The sequence below is a fragment of the Danio aesculapii genome, chromosome 24 (genome assembly GCF_903798145.1).
Source record: "Danio aesculapii chromosome 24, fDanAes4.1, whole genome shotgun sequence".
NCBI lineage: Eukaryota > Metazoa > Chordata > Actinopteri > Cypriniformes > Danionidae > Danio > Danio aesculapii.
In genome coordinates, this window is record NC_079458.1 from 3,763,533 (window position 1) to 3,785,065 (window position 21,533).

The 21,533-nt window shown below is 35.0% G+C and overlaps 1 protein-coding gene across 1 annotated transcript in view; it reads right to left on the reverse strand.

Moving 5' to 3' along the window:
• Positions 1-16,374, reverse strand: part of eps8l1b (eps8 like 1b) — a 31,486-nt gene extending 15,112 nt beyond the window's left edge. Inside the window, exons 1-10 of the mRNA XM_056451032.1 lie at positions 16,333-16,374; positions 11,958-12,116; positions 9,730-9,912; positions 9,572-9,633; positions 7,305-7,411; positions 7,166-7,224; positions 4,011-4,140; positions 1,563-1,651; positions 735-809; positions 404-552 (exon numbers count right to left, since the gene is read on the reverse strand). Coding sequence (XP_056307007.1) covers positions 404-552; positions 735-809; positions 1,563-1,651; positions 4,011-4,140; positions 7,166-7,224; positions 7,305-7,411; positions 9,572-9,633; positions 9,730-9,912; positions 11,958-12,116; positions 16,333-16,362 — 1,043 coding nt within the window. The 5' untranslated portion in view covers positions 16,363-16,374. The remainder of the gene's footprint in view (positions 1-403; positions 553-734; positions 810-1,562; positions 1,652-4,010; positions 4,141-7,165; positions 7,225-7,304; positions 7,412-9,571; positions 9,634-9,729; positions 9,913-11,957; positions 12,117-16,332) is intronic.
• Between the last annotated feature and the right edge of the window lie 5,159 nt (positions 16,375-21,533).

Genomic DNA, 21,533 nt, shown 5'->3' on the forward strand with positions numbered 1-21,533 from the left:
TTCATTCATTTATTCATTCATTCATTCATTCAGTCATTCAGTCAGTGTTTCATTCAGTCAGTCATTCATTTATTTGGTCAGTCGGTCAGTCATTCATCCATTTATTCAGTCAGTCATTATTCATTCAGTCAGTCATTCATTCAGCCAGTCATTCAGTTTGTCTGTCAGTCAGTCCGTCAGTCAGTGATTCATTCAGTGATTCATTCATTCATTTATTCATTCATACATTATTTTGATCATTCATTCATTCATTCATTCATTCATTCATTCATTCATTCATTCATTCATTCAGCCAGTTATTCATTCATTCATCCATAATTCATCCATCCACAGAAATATCTTTATTTAGGGAGTCCTGGTAAAGTGACGGACCTTCAGAACTGCACTATTCTCCATCATTTACCTTTGGTGTGTCCAGTTGGGCCCTAAAGAGAGCCATAATGCATTTTCCTGTGTCGTCAGGTTGTTCTTCAGCAGATTCACGGCTCCTTCTGTCATTGCCGGACTGGAAACGGACGCAGCAAAGCCAGGACCTCCTGTGGCCTTCACCATCTACAAACACACACAGTTACCAAGGTGAGTTACTCTCTTTGTGTGCACTTTACTGCAAGCGTTCTCAACACAACAGCATGCAAACACTGATAAACCCATTTGACGAAATGATTGAAACAATACAGTGAGACAAAAGCCCTGAAAGCGCTGATGTTTGCACTGGAGAAATGTGTCTTATTTACCATGTCAAGAGGTTTGAAAACGTGGTGCACGAGCTCCTCAGCGGATGGATTGGAGATGGCTGGTTTTAACCGTGCCTGTAAAATAAACACTGCGTTTATTAGGGAGCTGAAAGAGAAATGTGCAACCATACTGCCTGTAGCAACATGTCAGTCAGTAACTGACAGTAAAGAATTGAGCTCTACAAACTATCAAAATGAATGATATTATTATTACTATTAATGATCATATTTGGGAACAGTATTATACCATTATAAAAACTACATAATAAATATAACATGTTACTAATATTAATGTTTAAATATTAGTAAATGATAATTATTTATTGTTTATGAAATGTTATTTTACATTATTATAATTTATGGAGTTATTATAACAAATAATTTGAAAATTATTAAATAGTTTTGAAAAATATGATATTAAAAATAAAAATAAATTAGTAAGAGTTTTAAAAGTAAAAATTAGACATGTAATTAACATTTTTCTGGGAATTTTTTATTAAAAATAAATATATGTTTATATTATAATTTATTTTGAAGTGTAATGAATTTATTATTATTATTATGCATAAGGAAGTAAAAAATAAAATGCATATTAAACTGAAAATCCATAAAATCATCATTAAAATAATTTATAAATATATCATAATATAATAATAATTATATAATATAATATTTTAATTTAATATAAATTATAATGTAATATATTATAATATATTATTATTTTTAAAATATTATTATTATTAAAAATATTATTATTATTTAAATTATTATTTAAATTATTTTTTTTTTTTTTATTATTATTATTTTACACTAACATTCATCACTCACCAAAAGGCCCAAACAGTATTTGAATTTCTGGAAAGTGTCAATAAATTCTCTCTCAGAAGGCGGTTTGGCTTTAGCCGTGAGAAGATCCTCTGTAAAACACAAACACACAACACACTCTCTAGAACACTGATCATCTGTGCTCTTAACAAGACAAACTAAAGCATGCCAGCATAAAAAATAAAGGCTAACACTTATAGACTGTAGCTTGATATATCAGTTAATGCATTTACTAACATAAACAAACAACGAGCAATACATTTATTACAGTATTTGATCATGTTAGTTAACCTTTCCGTCGTGTTCGGGTCAAATCTGACCGATTTACTACTTAAAACACTCTAAATATAGTGTTTTACATCTGATTGACTCAAGGCCTTATGATATCCTCCACACCGTGCACTTGAAGATATAAAAGTGATGATCGCGTCTTTCATTGAATTTTGAGTGTTTTAATCAACCATGTTACACCTGTGGTGTTCCCGGTCAAAAGTGACCGCCATTGGAAATGAATGGGTCTCCAGACTATATTCATCCATTAGACAAAAAACATCTCCATACATGCTACCCCAACTCACTCACACACATTTCAGACTGAACACTGTCTTTTGTGGGTACACATCTCTTTCCCGTGCTTATGTGCCGATCCTTCCACGTTATTACCTCCATGACATGTTCACTTTGTAATTTTCAATGCCTATTTGTATTTTCACTGCAGCTATTTTATGTCTAATTCTGTCAATTCAAGTTCAACACTAGTTTGAGACATTGTTCACAGATAAAGAATGTTTTCTGAGCAATTTATGAGCAGCTAAACACTAAGTGAAGTTTCACAAACTCATTTCGAGAGGAGCACGTGATATGATTGACTGCAGCTGGTGTCTCATCTACAATCATTAATTAGCCAATCAGATTAATCCATACTCACTATAAGTAGCCTAGCAAAAATCACTCCCTTATCTTCGTTTTCTGAAGAAACCCCCCATCCACCCCTTCTCCCCCTTTACCACGGGGAGCTCTCGAGAACCACCTGATCTCGTACTCCCCTTACATGCTCTACTGACCAGGCGGGAGCCCTGGGCTCAATTATCTCCGAGCTCAGGGTTCTCTCCCAGGGACAGCATGCCAAACCTGATAATAGCATCAAGCAATATCTAAGTGTGAACTCTTGAAACATTTACATTTAGTCATTTAGCAGACGCTTTCATCCAAAGCGACTTACAAATGAGGACAAGGAAGCAATTTACACAACTATAAGAGCAGCAGTGAACAAGTGCTATAGGCAAGTTTCAGGTGTGTAAAGTCTAAGAAGCAAAGCATTAGTAATGTAATTTTGTTTTTTTTTTGAGAGAGAGAGAGAGTACAGTTAGTGGTATAGCCAGAGAGGCAGTTACAGATTAGGAAGGAAAGTGGAGACTAAACAGTTGAGTTTTTAGTCGTTTCTTGAAGACAGCAAGTGACTCTGCTGTTCTGATGTAGTTAGGGAGTTCATTCCACCAACTGGGCAGATTAAATGCGAGAGTTCGGGAAAGTGATTTCTTCCCTCTTAGGGATGGAACCACGAGGCGACGTTCATTCACAGAACACAAGTTTCTGGAGGGCACATAAATCTGCAGAAGTGAGAGCAGATAAGGAGCAAAGCCAGAGGTCGCTTTGTAAGCAAACATCAGAGCTTTGAATTTGATGCGAGCAGCAACTGGCAGCCAGTGCAAACGGGTGAGTAGCGGAGTGACATGTGCTCTTTTGGGTTCATCAAAGACCACTCGTGCTGCTGCGTTCTGAAGCAGCTGAAGAGGTTTGATAGAGTTCGCTGGAAGCCTGGCTAGTAGAGAGTTGCAATAATGCCGTTTGGAGAGAACAAGAGCTTGAACAATTTGAGCTGTATGTTCAGATAGGAAGGGTCGGACCTTTCTGATGTTATAGAGTGCGAATCTGCAAGATCGAGCAGTTCTAGAAATGTGCTCAGAGAAGTTTAGAACACTAAAGTTAGGGGCAAGGGGTGAACAGGACAGGAGGGTTAATGAAAATATGTTGTTCATTGATAGTCCAATGTTAACACGCATTAATTTGGATGTAATAATGCATTACTGAACTACGATTAACAAAATGGTGTACAAGAATATTCATAATTAGTTCATGTTAGCAAATGCATTAACAAATGAAACCTTATTTTAAAGTGCAACTAAACAGAGCAAGTAGAGATTTCCAGGTGTGTTATGCATTGATCCAGTTTTAAAGTGTGTTTAAGATGATGCAGGTAAAGTAATATTTTAATTTTCATAGACATGCAGGGTAAATACTGCTGACGGCCTCATGACACAACACTTTCCCATCAACCCCGTGGACTAGGCACTGATAACAGGCCTGATAAGAGCACACTACAGGTTTGTTTTAGCCTTTCCCTTGAACAAATTCAGTTCACTCTGGTTGTGTTGTCTTTCATCAGCATACCATCTGCACTTTTCTTCTGGTTTTTCTTCTTCTTTTTGCTCCTCTGGTCGAGGATGATCTGAGCCTCTGCTGACTGCTGCAGCTTTCCGATGAACGCTTCGATGTCATCAAAACAATGATTGAGGATGTCCTGGAAGTAAGGAGAGAGCAGACGCTTAATGGTAAGGAGATAGCTGCTGGATTGGGTTTTTTCTGAATGCTCAGACTGTTGATAATGTAAACAGTTGACATCAGTGTACTGCTGCTGGTCATGCTAATGGTCAAACCGAAGGTCAACAAGAGTGCTAAAGTCAACAAACAGTCTTACAAATCAACACTGACTGCACAATACATGCTAATAAAGTCATGCTTTAGTTTCAGTAACAGGAATACATTGCATCTTATAATGTATTTGAATAGAATATATAAAGACACACACACACACACACGCACACACACACACACACACACACACACACACACACACACACACACACACACACACACACACACACACACACACACAAATACAGACAATTAGTAGCCCTCTTGTGATTTTTTTCAAATATGTTTATGTTTTATAAGACATTATAATAATAATTAATAAATAATAACATTAAATAATAATTTTAAACATTAAATAATCGTTTTAATCATTAAGTAATATCTAATTTATTTTGTCTTTGCCTTGATGACAGTACAGTACATAGTATTTTACTGTTATTCTGCAAGATATAGTGCAATTTATTTCCCAGTGATGGGTTGCAGCTGGAAGGGCATCCGTTGCGTAAAACATATACTGGATAAGTTGGCGGTTCATTCCGCTGTGGCGACCCTGGATTAATAAAAGGACTAAGCCGAAAAGAAAATGAATGAATGAATAGTGCAATTTAAAGGCCTAACTAGGTTTGTTAGCTTAACTGGGCAAGTTAGGATCATTATGCAAGTCATTGGACAACAATTGAAAAAATCAAGATTTTTTAAGGTTGCTAATAATATTGACCATAGCAATTTTTAACATTCATTCTAATCTTTTCTTCCCCTTAGTCCCTTATTTATCAGGGGTTGCCACAAAGGAATGAACCGCCAACTCTTCCAGCATATGTTTTACAATGCCCTTCCAGCTGCTACCCAGTACTTGGAAACTCCCATACACTCTAACATTTACACATACACTCATACACTATGGCCAGTTTAGTTGATCAATTCCCCTATAGCGCATTTGCTGTGGGGGAAACCGGAGCACCCGGAGGAAACCCATGCCAACTCAGGGAGAACATGCAAACTCCACACAGAAATGCCAGCTGACCCAGCCGAGACTCAAACCATCAACCTTCTTTCTGTGAGGCCAAAGTGCTAACCCCTGAGCCATTGTGCTGTCCATTTTTAACATTATTTTACAATATTATTGTAAATCCAGAAATACTAAAGGGAAATGAGACTTTCTCAAAAGAAAAATATGTTTGTAAATGGAGACCGCCATCAAAATACAGCAAATAATGAATAATTATTGAAACTTTAACAGTGTATTTGCAGATGTTAGTCATCAAATGCAGCACAGATGCTTGAAGACTTTTATTTATAGGACTTTATAGGATTATTGCTAGTTAACACTTTACAATAAGCTCTATTTATTAAATTCAAACAACTTTTAAAGCATTTATCAATCTTGATTAATGTTTAATAACTTTAAGAACTAGTAAAGTTCAGTAGTTTAACTAACATTAACTTCTGAAAACAAATGTTGCTTTATACTATTGACTTTAATGCATTATCTGACATTATTGTAAGTTTTATACGTTTTTATAAGTTTTCCTTATCTGACTTATCGGACATTTATTTTGTTTATATTAATGTACAGTGATTGTTTATATGATATACAGTATTTTAAGAGTTCACACTTAGCTGATGATTAATTATAAGCTAGTTTGGCATGCTGTCCCGGGAGAGAGCCCTGAGCTCATAAGATCCTCGAGCCCGGGGCTCCCTCCTGTTGCAAGGCGAGAGGGGAGTTTGAGCTCAGGTAGATCTCGAGAACTCCCCTGCTGTAGTAGCTAATGAACAGATAGGGATTGCTCTTAAGAGATAACTACTTACTGGGAGCATGTCTATTGTGCCAATTTGGATTAGTCAATTAACTTAAGTTACATGTTTTTGGATGGTGGGAGAAAACCGGGGAACCCGGGGGAAACCCACGTGAACACGGGGAGAAAGTGCAAACTCCACACAGAAACGTCTGCTGGTTTGGTAAAGCCTGGAACCAGTGACGTTCTTGCTGTGAGGCAACAGTGCTAAGCACTGGGCCACCGTGTCACCCATCTAGGAAGAAGGAGGAGTAGGGATGGAAGGGGGGATTCTTCAAAACGAAGATAGCGGTGGTACGTAACCCACGTAACCCTGGCTTAGGAGTTGTCTGATTGGTGCATTGAGAATTGGATAATTCGGATCCAGCCGCTAGAAATCATAAGCACGTGATCCTCTCGAAATTAGTTTATAAATAAACTTCACATCACAATAAACAGGGTTCCTGCAGGTTTCATAAAGTCAAATTTAAGACTTTTTAAGACCCATTAAGAACTAAATTTTAGATGTGTACTGTGTTAAGATTTTTTTTCTAATAGCCTGGTATTATCATGAAAAACCGTTTAATTGTTTTTAGTTTTTTTTTCCTTGATTAGGGAGTTTTTAAGTAATTTTCTATAAAAATTTAATATAAATATTTAAAAAAAAGTTTTGTTGAGATGTATTGTTTGTCATTTGAGGGATGTTGGGCCAAATTGAGTAGTTTTACTAAGTCAAAGTAAAATTAAGACCCTGTTTAAATCAATTTAAGACCTACAACACAATACGTCAGTGAATTTAAGACCTTTTAAGGCCTAAAATTTAGGTTTTGAAATTTAAGACATTTTTTAAGACCCAGTGGACACCCTGAATGAAAGCTCTAGCAATTATCAAAAACATTTGTTTACAGGAATACAAGTTTTAAAGCAATAAAGTTTTTTGCAACTTATTCTGTTACGATATATAAGAATATGGTATATATCATGTTAAAAGCTTCAGCAACTATCACAAAAAAAGTAGTTTTTTGTTTATATTTATGTAGTTTTTGCAATACACAAAAGCTTCAGCAATTATCAACAAAAAATTGAAGTGAAACTAGTTTATTAAATACTCACCACCTCCATCTGAGCCTTAAGGAAAGATTTATCAGGTTGGCCGTTTACCAATCCATTAGCTAGAAATGAGGAAGAGTGTGTTAGTCTGTGTCTGCTTATAATACTTAATATAATATTTCTACTTTTATTTCACGCACACCTCTGATGCCTGGGTAAGGTGGAGGCGGGTGGGATGCGGGTGGATTTGGGGCTTGGGTGTACGGAGGGCTGGGTATTCCTGAAATATCCATACTGAACTCCGAAGACCTGAAACACACGTTTACATGGAGAAAAACACACCCTTTATTCAGCCGGACAATGACCGGATTTACAGTATTGCAGACATGTGCGTCACGATGTGCTTTAATTCAAAATGTGCTTTAATTGTTGCCACACAATGCTAATGAGTCACAAAAAATACATCAAACATCTTTGATAAGAGTTGGATAAAAAAAATCATGCATGTTTGAACTAGCACATATGAGAGATTTCATGAGGAATTATTTTAATGATCTAAATAAAAAAATAAGAATAAAATAAATAAAAGAGAAACTAATATAATGACAAGAACATAAAATAAACAACTATTAAATAATTTTTAGCACAATCACTATAGTATGTTAAAAAAGTAATAATAAAATGTAATAATATAAACTTAAAATACTTTTTAGTGCATACATTAAGCTAAAAATAATTTTTAAAAATAACAATAAAAAAAAACAATAAATAAACACCTTTTAGTGCATTTACTAAGCTATAAAAACCCAAAAGGCTAAATTAAATAATAAAAAAATATATATTTTATATACTTAAAAATACTTTTTAGTTCATTAACTAAGCTATTAAAAAATAAATAAGACAAAATAAAATTATAACAAAAAAGACAATGAATAAACTAATTTTAGGGCATTTACTACCCTACAAAAAAACTAAAAAATAATCAAATAAATTAATAATAAAAATATACAATAATCATTTTTTAAATGCATTCACTATGCTGTTTTTTTCATTGAATTTATTCATTGAATAAATTTTTTTAACAAAAAATAATGAATGAATGAATAAACACTTCAGTGCATTCACTAAGCTACGTAATAATAAATAAAATATCAAATAAAAATCTATTAAAAATACAATAAAGACAATGATTAAACACTTTTAAATGCGTTCACTAAGCTACATAAAAAATATAAAAGACTAAATAAAATGATAAATTAATAATAAAATAAAGACGACAATGAAACACTTTAGTGCATTAACTAAGCTACATAAAATAAATAAAAGATCAAATAAAAATCTAATAAAAATACAATAAAGACAATGATTAAACACTTTTAAATGCATTTACTAAGCTAGATAAAAAATATAAAAGACTAAATAAAATAATAAATTAATAATAAAATAAACACAACAATGAAACACTTTTAGTGCATTCACTAAGCTACATAAAAATAAATAAAAGATCAAATAAAAATCTAATAAAAATACAATAAAGACAATGATTAAACACCTTTAAATGCGTTCACTAAGCTACATAAAAATATAAAAGACTAAATAAAATAATAAATTAATAATAAAATAGACGACAACGAAACACTTTTAGTGCATTCACTAAACTACATAAAATAAATAAAAGATCAAACTAAACAATAACCATAAACTAAAACTACAATAAAGACAATGATTAAACACTTGTAAATGCGTTCACTAAGCTATGAAAATGATTCAGTCCAAACTAAAGCAACAGGCAGCGCATTAAAACGTATCACAAGCTCCTATTGTTTTTAAATGAAGATATTTACATTTATCACACAATCTTCCAAACCCTTAAATAAAACGTCCAGCGTTTTTACAACACAAACAACATTTTAAATTTTAATTAAAAAAATCACATTCACTTATTAAACTTGTCTAATTTCTCACTTACATTCTCAGTAAGTCTAATGTCAACCCCTCCACACACACACACACACACACACACACACACACACACACACACACACACTCATTCATAAAAAATACTTATTCCAAAAAACACGTTTGGCATTCAGTTTGACATTGAGATGCCTTGACATTTAAGTTCACTTTGTCTCCTGCTATCAACCCACACACACACAAACACAACACACACATACACACAGTTTATCTTAATTTCTCAATCTAAAAAGAGCAGAACAGAAAAGATGAAGAACATGCTGTACTTACTACAATCCTAGTCGTCTTGCAAGTGTCCTAAAGAACAGCCGAAGTTGAGTAAATCTCTCTGTCTTTCCCTCTGCAAATCTCTCTCTCTCTTTCTCTCCCTCCCTGTACTCTCAGTCACGCCTTCACAAGTTATGTAGAAACTGGTCAAACCGGTTCACCTGCACACTAACAGGTTCTAGACTGTGGAAATCACAACATTAGCCGAGGAAAAGAGATCAGTACCTGCTGGATGGGATTGTGTAATGCGAAACAGCTCGCTTGATGTCATCTCTAATGCGCTCGGCCTGAAATGAGCAAACAGAGTGATGTCACTGAGGAGGAGGGGGCGGGGCTTAAGCACAACAGTATCACCTGCATTCATAATCAACTGGGGTTTGTACTTTGATGGATTCACAGCTGAAGAAATACACGCTCGGTTTCTTCTGGGTGCAGCTCTGAGAAACCAGCAGAAGAAGAGCTGGAGTAGGAGTAGGATGAAGATGATGATGAGGATGATGATGGAGTGATGGGAAGTTTATGCATTCACAGCGGAGGAGGGACGTCACCAAAAACTCTTCCAGCTCCTGATCAACGGTCAGTGAGAGAAGAATGGGTTTACTTATATAAAGTTAATTATAATGGTCTAATGGCCCAGTGGTTAGCACTGTCACCTCACAGCAAGAAGGTCGCTGGTTCAAGTCCTAATTGGGTCAGTTGGCATTTCTGTGTGGAGTTTGCATGTTTTCACAATGTTGGTGTGGGTTTCCTCCAGGTGCTCTGGTTTCCTCCACAGTCTAAACACATGCGCTATAGGGGAATTGGAAGAACCAAATTGGCTATAGTGTATGCGTGTGTATGGGTGTTTCCCAGTACTGGGTTGCAGCTGGAAGGACATCCGCTACGTAAAAGTTGGTGGTTCGTTCCACTGTGGCGACCCCTAATGAATAAAAGGACTAAGATGATGGAAAATGAATTAATTAATTAGTTGCGCGAGGAAATTTTCACACTATTTCCTCTAATATTTTTCTTCTGGAGAAAGTCTTGTTTATTTTATTTCGGCTAGAATAAAATAAATGTTTTTTTTTTACTATTTTATGGTCAATATTATTAGCCCCCTTAAACAATATTTGTTTTCAATTGCCTTTTATTATAGGTTTTGCACCAACCCAGGCAATAAATCACTTCAAACTATTTAAAAAACGTCAATACAAGTGATTCCTTTACATTTTTCAACAATAAATGTTGTTGGAGAAAAGATCAAGGTCCCATAATGCAATTCAAATGGATTTGAAATATATATATAACAGTGAATTTACAGATACTTTTACAATGTAAATTATTTTAGGTTTGTGCATAATAGTTTACACAATAAAACTAAATTGCCCATTGTCTATGTGAGTGAATGCAAGAGTGTATGGGTGTTTCCCAGTACTGGGTTGCAGCTGGAAGGGCATCCGCTGTGTAAAACATATGCTGGATAAGTTAGTGGTTCATTCCGCTATGGCGACCCCTGATGAATAAAGAGACTAAGCTGAAGGAAAATGAATGAATAAATGAGTTTGCACAGTAGAAGCTTACATTGCGTTACATTGAAGATAAAATGTTCCTAGACTCAAAAAACAAAAGAATTTTCTTTACTGTACACTATCCGTCAATATCCAGAAAATACCGTTTTCCGTATTGTGTTTCATGTTTTTATTGTTCCCCTGATTTTATTCCTTGATTACTGCTTTTGAATTGCATTATAGGATCTTCTGATCTTTCTTCTATCAACCTTTAACCTAAAAAAGTGACTTTTCTTACCATTTGTAATAGTTTTCTGTGCTATATTGTATGAGTTGGTGTTGTATATTACGCTACAAAAACTTTTCTGTTATTTTACACACTTATTTCTCTCTAAATTATTTCTTAAACATTATATTATTTCAAACTACTAAAATGTCAATAAAAGTCACTTTATTAAACTGTAGAGTTGAATTTTTAACATCAAAAGTCCACACAGTAGAGATCAACATCCCATAATGATATCCACAACCTGTGAAAATGTTAATTAACAGCTCATTTTTACAGTAGATATTGTAAGAAAACTTATGTATGTTTTTTTTGAGTCTGAATAGATGTAAAGCATTCAAATTCATTCATTATTTTCCTTAGGTTTAGTTACTTGTTTATTAAGGGTTTGCCACAGTGGAATGAACCGCCAACTATCCCAGTATATGTTTTACACAGCGAATGCCCTTCCAACTGCAACCCAGTACTAGAAAACACCCATACACTCTCACATTTACAAACACACTCATACACTATGGCCAATTTAGTTTATTCAATTCCCCTATAGCTCATGTGTTTGGACTGTGGGGGAAACCAGAGCACCCGGAGGAAATCCACGCCAACACGGGGAGAACATGCCAACTCCACACAGAAATGCCAACTGGTCCAGCCGGGACTCAAACCAGTGACCTTCTTGCTGTGAGGCATTAGTGCTAACCACTGAGCTACCGTGCCAGCCCTGTATTCAAATTTAGATGTAGTAATTTATAATAATCTCAAGTATACAATAAATGCAGCTTTGTTTCTTTGTAACAGTATTGCATGCAAGTTGCTCAGTTTTTTTGTTGTATATGCTTACCTGGTAGTTTGCGTCTCTCAGGATGACTCTTTTGGTCCGGACCTCGAGAATGACCTCAGCCCTGGACACCCGATGAGAATCAACGAGAAGAGGAATCCATGAAAGAGCCTCTTCAACAGTATCCACACCATCATCTCCAAGAGACAAACTCACCAGCTTCTGCATTATAAACAGTGGAAGACAGTAACACTTTACAATCAGGTTCCATTATTTAAGTTAGCCATAAAGAAGTACATCCAGGAGGTTATCGCAGAATAAAGCTTGACAGTTTTATCGGCTTATCAATGTGAAGCTGAGGGCTATTGTGTATGACTGAAAGGCTTTATTCTGAGAAAACAACCCTTCTGGATGTACTTTATCCTGCTTATTACATGGCTACTTGCCACAAAACATTGTTCTGAGCTGTAATAGTTTATTAACTCTTTATTTACACGCAAAGCTGACAGAAATGAAAACAGCTGATGGAGTATACACTAACCTGCTCATTATTCAGACACAAGATGGCGCCAAACTGTCAAAAACACAAAGCTGACAGAAACAAATACAGCTGATGGAGTATACACTAACCTGCTCATTATTCAGACACAAGATGGCGCCAAACTGTCAAAAACACAAAGCTGACAGAAACAAAAACAGCTGATGGAGTATACACTAACCTGCTCATTATTCAGACACAAGATGGCGCCAAAGTGTCAAAAACACAAAGCTGACAGAAATGAAAACAGCTGATGGAGTATACACTAACCTGCGCATTATTCAGACACAAGATGGCGCCAAACTGTCAAAAACACAAAGCTGACAGAAACAAAAACAGCTGATGGAGTATACACTAACCTGCTCATTATTCAGACACAAGATGGCGCCAAAGTGTCAAAAACACAAAGCTGACAGAAATGAAAACAGCTGATGGAGTATACACTAACCTGCGCATTATTCAGACACAAGATGGCGCCAAACTGTCAAAAACACAAAGCTGACAGAAATGAAAACAGCTGATGGAGTATACACTAACCTGCCCATTATTCAGACACAAGATGGCGCCAAATTGTCAAAAACACAAAGCTGACAGAAATGAAAACAGCTGATGGAGTATACACTAACCTGCGCCTTTTTCAAACACAAGATTTCGGTTTGACAGTTTGTTAAAGTGAACATGACTAACATTAATTTCACTCTGTAATATGAGCTATTTTTCCAGCCCCAAAACTGGATTTACAGTATAATGAAGGAAAGTGTATGGGGCAGGACCTGATTTTAAGTGGTTGCGGTTGAATTATGCACAAAAATAGTCAATTCTAAATTCCTGCTGACTTATAATAGCAGCTACACACACCTCATCACACCCTGTATCTCCAACAAAAACATAAAGCACTTAGTGTCCTCACACCCATATGGAAGAGTCATCTTCGAATGCATGTATGAACAGCCTCTTAATCTACAGGTGTGGATTCCAGGCTCACCTTTATGGAGAACTAATGGGGAAAAACCTTGCGCTGACTTGTTTACTCCTCTGGGTTTGTTTTACAGATCTAGAAAAGTCTGGATAAGAGCTAAATGACAGTAATAAGGAGGCCCGTTCTAGTGGTTTTATAAGGGGTGTTTACACTCTTTTTTTCAACTCAAAATTGTCATCTTTTAATGTGTTTTGTTGTTTATATGCAATCTTTTAATAATGGGTGTTGAAATTGTTGAAAATTATTTATTACAGAATTATGAACCATTAAAAATGATTTAGTCTTTGCAAATAAAAATAATATTGATAATAATAATAATAATAATAATAATAATAATAATAATAATAATAATAATAACATTACAAAATGACATTGTCAATGCATAATACAGGGGTTGACTTTGACTATTTTGTTGTCTGTATGTGAAACATGTCTGGTACATTGTTGTGTAAACAGACTTTAAGTTTTGTAATAGCTACTACTGTTGCTTGTACTTTAAATAAGTGAATAGAACAAATGTTACTGTAAATATTAAGGGATGTTTAAATGACACCATTGTTGGTTTAAAACCAAAATAAAATACATTTATTTATAATTTACACTTTTGTGGCCTAAAAAAAACTAACTTGTTTCAAGTGACAGGTTTTTAAAACAATACACTCTAAAAATACTGTTTTTAATACAAATGTTGGGCCAAGTATTGACAAATCAAACATTGGATTGCTTTTTTCAATTAAATTTAAATTATATTTTTTAGGCCAATGATTGGGTTTGTTAAAACAACCCAGCATGTGTTTAGTACTGTTATTGTCTTCAAACTACAAAAATGCAGTTTTGTGAAAAATATTGATGTTTGATGCTAATCCAAAATATTGTTTAGAAAATATTTAGTTTCTGTGGAGTTGCAAAAGTTTTTTGGTCATTATGCTGCATTTATTTACACAAATATGAACTTTTTTAAATCTAGTTGTATTTACTTGAATCTAGTTGTTTGATGGTGCTTTCTTTTATTCCGCTGTGGCAACCCCTGATAAAAAGGTTGTTTCATCATTTTAAATGTAATTTTTTATTTGATTGAATCTAAATTTGGGGCGACGCAGTGGCGCAGTAGGTAGTGCTGTCGCCTCACAGCAAGAAGGTCGCTGGTTCGAGCCTCGGCTGGGTCAGTTAGCATTTCTGCGTGGAGTTTGCATGTCCTCCCTGCGTTCGCGTGGGTTACCTCCCGGTGCTCCGGTTTCCCCCACAGTCCAAAGACATGCGGTACAGGTGAATTGGGTAGGCTAAATTGTTCGTAGTGTGTGAGTGAGTGTGTATGGATGTTTCCCAGAGATGGGGTGCAGCTGGAAGGGCATCCGCTGCGTAAAACATGTGCTGGATAAGTTGGCGGTTCATTCCGCTGTGGCGACCCCAGATTAATAAAGGGACTAAGCTGAAAAGAAAATGAATGAATGAATCTAAATTTGGGTGGCACGGTGGCTCAGTGGTTAGTACTGTCACCTCACAGCAAGAAGGTTGCTGATTTGAGTCCCAGCTGGATCAGTTGGCATTTCTGTGTGGAGTTTGCATGTTCTCCCCATGTTGGTGTGGGTTCCCCTGGGTGCTCCGGTTTCCCCGACAGTCTATACACACATGCCACAGGTGAACTGGATGATCTAAATTAGCTGTAGTGTATGAGAGAGTGTGTGTGTGTGTGTGTGTGTGTGTGTGTGTGTGTGTGTGTGTGTGTGTACTGGGTTGCGGCTGGAAGAGCATCCGCTATGTAAAATATAGGCTGGAATAGTAGGCGGTTCATTTCGCTGTGGCGACCCCTGATAAATAAGAGACTAAGCCGAAGAAAAATGAATGAATGAATCTAGTTTTTATTTATTTGTTTTTTTTATTCTCCACTCTAAAAAATGCTGTTGATGTTGTAACCCAATGTTGGGTAAAATAAGGAAAACCCCAATCTTTGTGTTAAAAAGTGTCATTTAAATGTAATTAAATTGGTTCCATATTTAACCCACTTTTGGTTTAACACAACCCAGCCTTTTGTAGAGTGTAATGTCTGTATGTTTATTTATCTTGAAATATTTCATATTTATACTTCTTGTCTTGTTGTCATGAAATTGTGATTTTTGCATAAAGCACAATAAATCTTTTATCAATAAAATAAATCAATAAAGACTTTCATTAGAGAAGAAACTCAATCCACACTACAGAGAAACAATACTCCCTTAAAGGTCCCGTAAAGTGCAATTTTTATTCGACGTTTGACGTTATCTCAACTAAAACATGAAGACAGGGCGGAGCATATAGTAGCTCATCCCCCTTTTAAAAGCAGCCAATAGCGTTTTGTTTTTTTATCACAGCTCTGCCAGTGAGAGTGCTTGAGCTCAAGCGCATCAAATGAAACCAAATGAGTTGCTATGTCAAATACTAGAGAGGATTTGATTGGTCAGAAGATTTGATGAGAAATTGAAGCATGAGATGACATCAAAAAATAGCAAGTGGTGCTCACTGCAGAGCCACTTGGGCAGAGCTGAGCTCCAACAAGGGAGAGCTTGAGCTCCAGCTCCTCCTTCCTTGCACTTCTTCTATGAGTGATGTCACTGGGGGTTGGGGTTAGCGGTGGGTGTACGCATTAAAACAGCTATAGGAGGAGGAGCGAGAGCTCAAGCTCCCCCTCGCTGGAGCTCAAGTGGCTCTGCAGCGAGAAGTGTCTCAAAAATAGTGGATTTAGGTGGAAGTGACAAACTGCAAACTTTGGATGTTTATATCTTCTTAATGTGAATTAAGTCTCTGTTTTGGAGAATACTAGATATACTTATGACTAACATACTAATTAAATCATCCATAAAACTTTATTTTAAATTCATGGGTCCTTTAAAAAAGCACATGACAATCACTGTAGTATACACACAAACATTATGAATGATACTCACGGTTAGCAGGTACTGAGATATGATCCCCATTAAATCCAATGACTCTCACATACCTGTGGAAACATGAGTGTGACGTGGATGCTCATATGAATGTCATTGCTGCATAATGTGTCATTTTTACACCTTCTCCGTCTCTCTGCTCTTGTTAGACCTGTTTTAATGCCTGTAGGCCAGAATTCCAAGTTAAATTGTAGAGATATTATAAGTTCTTACTGTACATTCAGTTTTACAGAAAGCTAATCTCAGACACCGACTGTACGATGAGGCATTAGTAAAATATTAAATAATAAAGCAGCAAGTAATTAAACATCTCTCTGAGTAGTGACAAATACAAATAAAGATACTGAAATAACTATTCTTTCCTCATTAAAGGGATTGTTTACCTAAAAAAAAGAAAATGTATGCATCTTTTATTTATTCCAAACATTTGTTTCTGTTGAACACAAAAGAAGATATTTTGAAGAATGTTGTAAATGGGTAACCATTAACTTCTATTGTATGTTTTTGTCCTCTATGGATGTCAGTTGCTACCGGTTTCCAACATAAATGTTCATTTTTGCGTGAACTGTCCCTTTAACTCACTCCACGTGACTTCCATTGAACACAAAATATATTTCAGTGATGTTTTTATGTAATGAATAAACACACCTAAAGATAATATTTAATGTAAGTCTTGCCCTCATTAATACATGCGCATATTTAACTAAACTGCAACAATTAAATAGCATAATTAGTTCTTATATTGTCCACATTTATATATAGTTTTATTTATTCATTCATTTCATTTTCTTGTTGGCTTAGTCCCTTTATTAATCAGGGGTCGCCACAGTGGAATGAACCGCCAACTTATCCAGCATATGTTTTACTCAGCGGATGCCCTTCCAGCTGCAACCCATCTCTGGGAATATATAGTTTTATAAATCTACATTTTTAACAACATCTCCTTTTATATCATATGACAAGGCCAGTCATGTAGCTTTGTAAAGACATGTCTGAGTAATTAAACATATCTCTGACGTGAGACAGATACAAATAAACAGACTGAAACTGTTTAATTATTTAAAAAATTAAAATAAAAAAAATAAACAATTAAAGGGAAAGTTCACCAAAAAAAGAAAACTCACAATTTACTGACCTTTCACTTATTCCAACACTTTATTTTTTCAGTTGAACACAAAATAAGATAACTTGAAGAATGTTGGAAATGGGTAACCATTTACTTCCATAGTAATTTTTTTTCTCTATGGATGTCAATTACTACCAGTTTCCAACATAAATGCTCATTTTTGAGTGAACTATCTCTTTAACTCACTCCACGTCACTTCCATTGAACACAAAATAAAATGTTTCATGGCTTTATATGATAAAAAGATTCACCTGAAGATACATTTAATGTTAGGGTTCCCCTCCAGTCTCATTAATACATGTGCATTCTTTCATTTACTTTTCGACTTAATCAGGGGTTGCCACAGCGCAATGAACCGCCAACTTATCCAGCATATGTTTTAAACAGTAAATGCCCTTCTAGCTGCAACCCATCACTGGGAAACATGCATACACACTCATTCACACACATACACTACGGACAATTTAGCTTACCCAATTCACCTTTAGCACATGTGTTTGGACTTTGAGGGAAACCGGAGTACCCAGAGGATACCCATGCCAACCCGGTGAGAACATGCAAACTCCACACAGAAATGCCAACTGACCCAGCCCAGGCAGCGACCTTCTTGCTATGAGGCAACAGTGCTATCCACTGCACCACCACGCCGCTTAATACATGCGCATATTCAACCTAAATGCAACAATTCATTAAAATCAATAGTTTTTATATTGTCCACATTTCTATATATTTTTATATGTCCACATTTTAACATCTCCTTTATAATATATAAAAAGGTCAGTCATGTAGCTTTGTAAAGACATGTCTGAGTAATTAAACATCTCTCTGAGGTGAGACAGATCCAAAAAAAAGGACTGAAACTGTTTAATTATTAAAAAAAAAAAAAAATATATATATATATATATATATATATATATATATATATATATATATATATATATATATATATATATATATATATATATATATATATATATATATATATATTTAAATCATCATTAAAGGGATAGTTCACCTAAAAGAAAACTTACAATTTACTCACCTTTCACTTATTCCAAACCTTTCCTTTTTCAGTTGAACACAAAAGAAGATAATTTGAAGAATGTTGGAAATGGGTAACTATTAAGTTCCATTGTAAATAATTGTCCTCTATGGGTGTCAATTACTATCGATTTCCAACATAAATGTTCATTTTTGCATGAACTATCCCTTTAACTCACTCCACTTCACTTCCATTGAACACAAAATAAAATATATTTCAGTGATGGCTTTATGTAATAACTCACCTGAAGATAACATTTAATATACAGTAAGTGTTCCCCTCCAGTCTCATTAATACATGCGCATATTTAACCTAAATTAGGGCTGCATGATATCGGATAAATTTGACATTGTGTTATTTTGTTTTGCTGCGATACATCTTCCGATAGGGATCACAGTAGCGCAGTGGGTAGCACAATCGCCTCACAGCAAGAATGTCGCTGGTTCGAGCCTTGGCTGGGTCAGTTGGCATTACTGTGTGGAGTTTGCATGTTCTTACGTGATCGCATGGGTTGGCTCCGGTTTCCCTCACAAGTCCAAAGGCATGCGTTACTGGTGAATTGGGTTAGCTAATATGGGTTAGTCCGTATGCGTGTGAATGAGAGTGTATGGTGTATGGGTGTTTCCCAGTGATGGGTTGCTGCTGGAAGGGCATCCACTGCATAAAAAATATGCTGGAGAAGTTGGCGGTTCATTCCGCTGTGGTGACCCCAGATTAATAAATGGACTATGCCGAAAAGAAAATGAATGAATGAACATATTCCGATATGAATATAATTTCACCAAACGAATTGAATAGCTCTATTTGGAAACATTTCATTCATTTAGATCGACTATGATGATCAAGTCTTTTTCTATGCAGTGCATCTGCATAAATTATTATAAATTACAAGCAAAAATAAATAAATATACAGTGCTTTACGGTTTTCTGGGGAGTCTAACAGTAATCAAGAGCAGAAATTGAACAGTCAAATGTAAAATAACATGGTCATTATTGTATATATAATTAAAAAATAACAATATTTAATAATATCTTCATCTTTTACTCTTTATTAAATCATATAATCCTGTGATATGACTATTGCGTATACACACATTGCTCAAACTATATATTGTTTAGCCCTAACCTAAATGCAACAATTAAAAAACATCATTGGTTCTCATGTTATCCACATTTATACATAATTTAATACATATACATTTTTAACAACACCTCCTTTTATATTATATGAAAAAGGTCAGTCATGTCGCTTTGTAAAAACAATTCTGAGTAAATCCTGACAGAACTGTAAATGAACAATTTGGAAATAAAATCACTGACAAACAATAACCAATAAACAAAATAATGTCTGATGATCTGTCAAAGGACTATTCATCTGTCAAGTGCTTTAAACAAACATGTTACGGGAAAATACATCAAATTATACTCCTACAAGAGATTGTACTCACCTCAACCTTACTCTGCTGTTTCCTAGACGTTCGTCTTCGGTTGTCTAAAAGCAAGATGTATTTTGATAGTGTTTTAACCGCCTGACATTCCTCTCACAAGGAGATAACAGGAACAATGATGGTAATGTGAGATGGAAAAATTCTTAGATGAATGATCTGACTGGCCTACCTGTTTTTGACAACACAATCGGGTAATTCGTATGAATTCGTACGATCTAATTCGTACATTTAAGTACGATTTGCTCATCCCCCAATGATGGTTGGGTTTAGGGGTGGGGTTAGGTGCCACGCCTCCTTTTTAAAATCATACAATTTCGTACGACTGAACTCGTACGAATTTGTATGAATTAGCCTCTAAACAGACAAAACGTAAAATACTTACGTTTTCTCGTGAGATCAGGCTGGTTTTTGACATGCATGGCTATTTAAACTGACTAATTTTCTTCTTTACTACATGCTTTGAAAGTACTCTAGCACTTATATATTAATTTTATATAAAATATTTGTTGTAATAAAATTAGTGGGCAATACAGTGGCCCAGTGGTTATCACTGTCGCCTCACAGTTTGAAGGTCGCTGGTTCGAGTCCCGGGTGGGTCTGTTGGCATTTTTGTGTGGAGTTTGCATGTTCTTCCTGTGTTGGCGTGGGTTTCCTCTTGGTACCCACCGCTGTGTAAAACATATGCTGGATAAGTTGGCGATTCGTTCCGCTGTGGCGACCTCTGATAAATTAGGGACTAAGCCGAAGGAAATTAAATAATATTAGTATGAGTAAGTAATACGCGTATTTTATTAATATTAGAAGTATTAATTTTAATATTATACATATATGACAGCAATTTTATTTTTTTGTTTATTCGTGTGAAAGTATTGTAAAAATGAGAGTTACTAGCTTAATACTTTAATTATTGACAGTTGATGCTACTGAATATGAATAAATACAGTCAGTATTATTACCCCCCTGATTTATTAGCCTGTTTATTTTTCCCCCAATTTCTGTTTAACAAAGAGTAGATTTTTTCAACACATTTCTAAACATAATAATTTTAATAACTCATTTCTTATAACTGATTTATTTTATCTTTGACATGATGACAGTAAATAATATTAGACTAGATATTCTTCTATACAGCTTAAAGTGACATTTAAAGGCTTAACTAGGTTAATTAGGTTAACTAGGCAAGTTGAGTTAAAAAGTGTATAATTGAGTTCTATAAGTTCGTTAATGTGTGATGAGTTTGGTCTTGAAATATTATTATTATTATTTTAGTTTGTGGGTAAATTTGATTTAATATTGATTTTTGTATATTTAGAAATGGTTTATTTTTATATCTTTATGGTTTGTTGATTTATCACCCGTTGATTGTTTTTGTAAAAAGGTAGTTAATAGGTATTGTGCCTGGGCCTGGAAATTTAAGTTGTTTGGTCTATGATGAGTTTAACTAAAATGTGTTGAAGTTAAAGCTTGTTTTGTTTTCTTCATTAATATATTGTTTTGCTTGTTTGATTGAATATTTGATTTGGTTTATCTGATTAAACCATGCATTTGTTGAAGCTCAATTTTTTATTCAAGTGAATTATTTGAG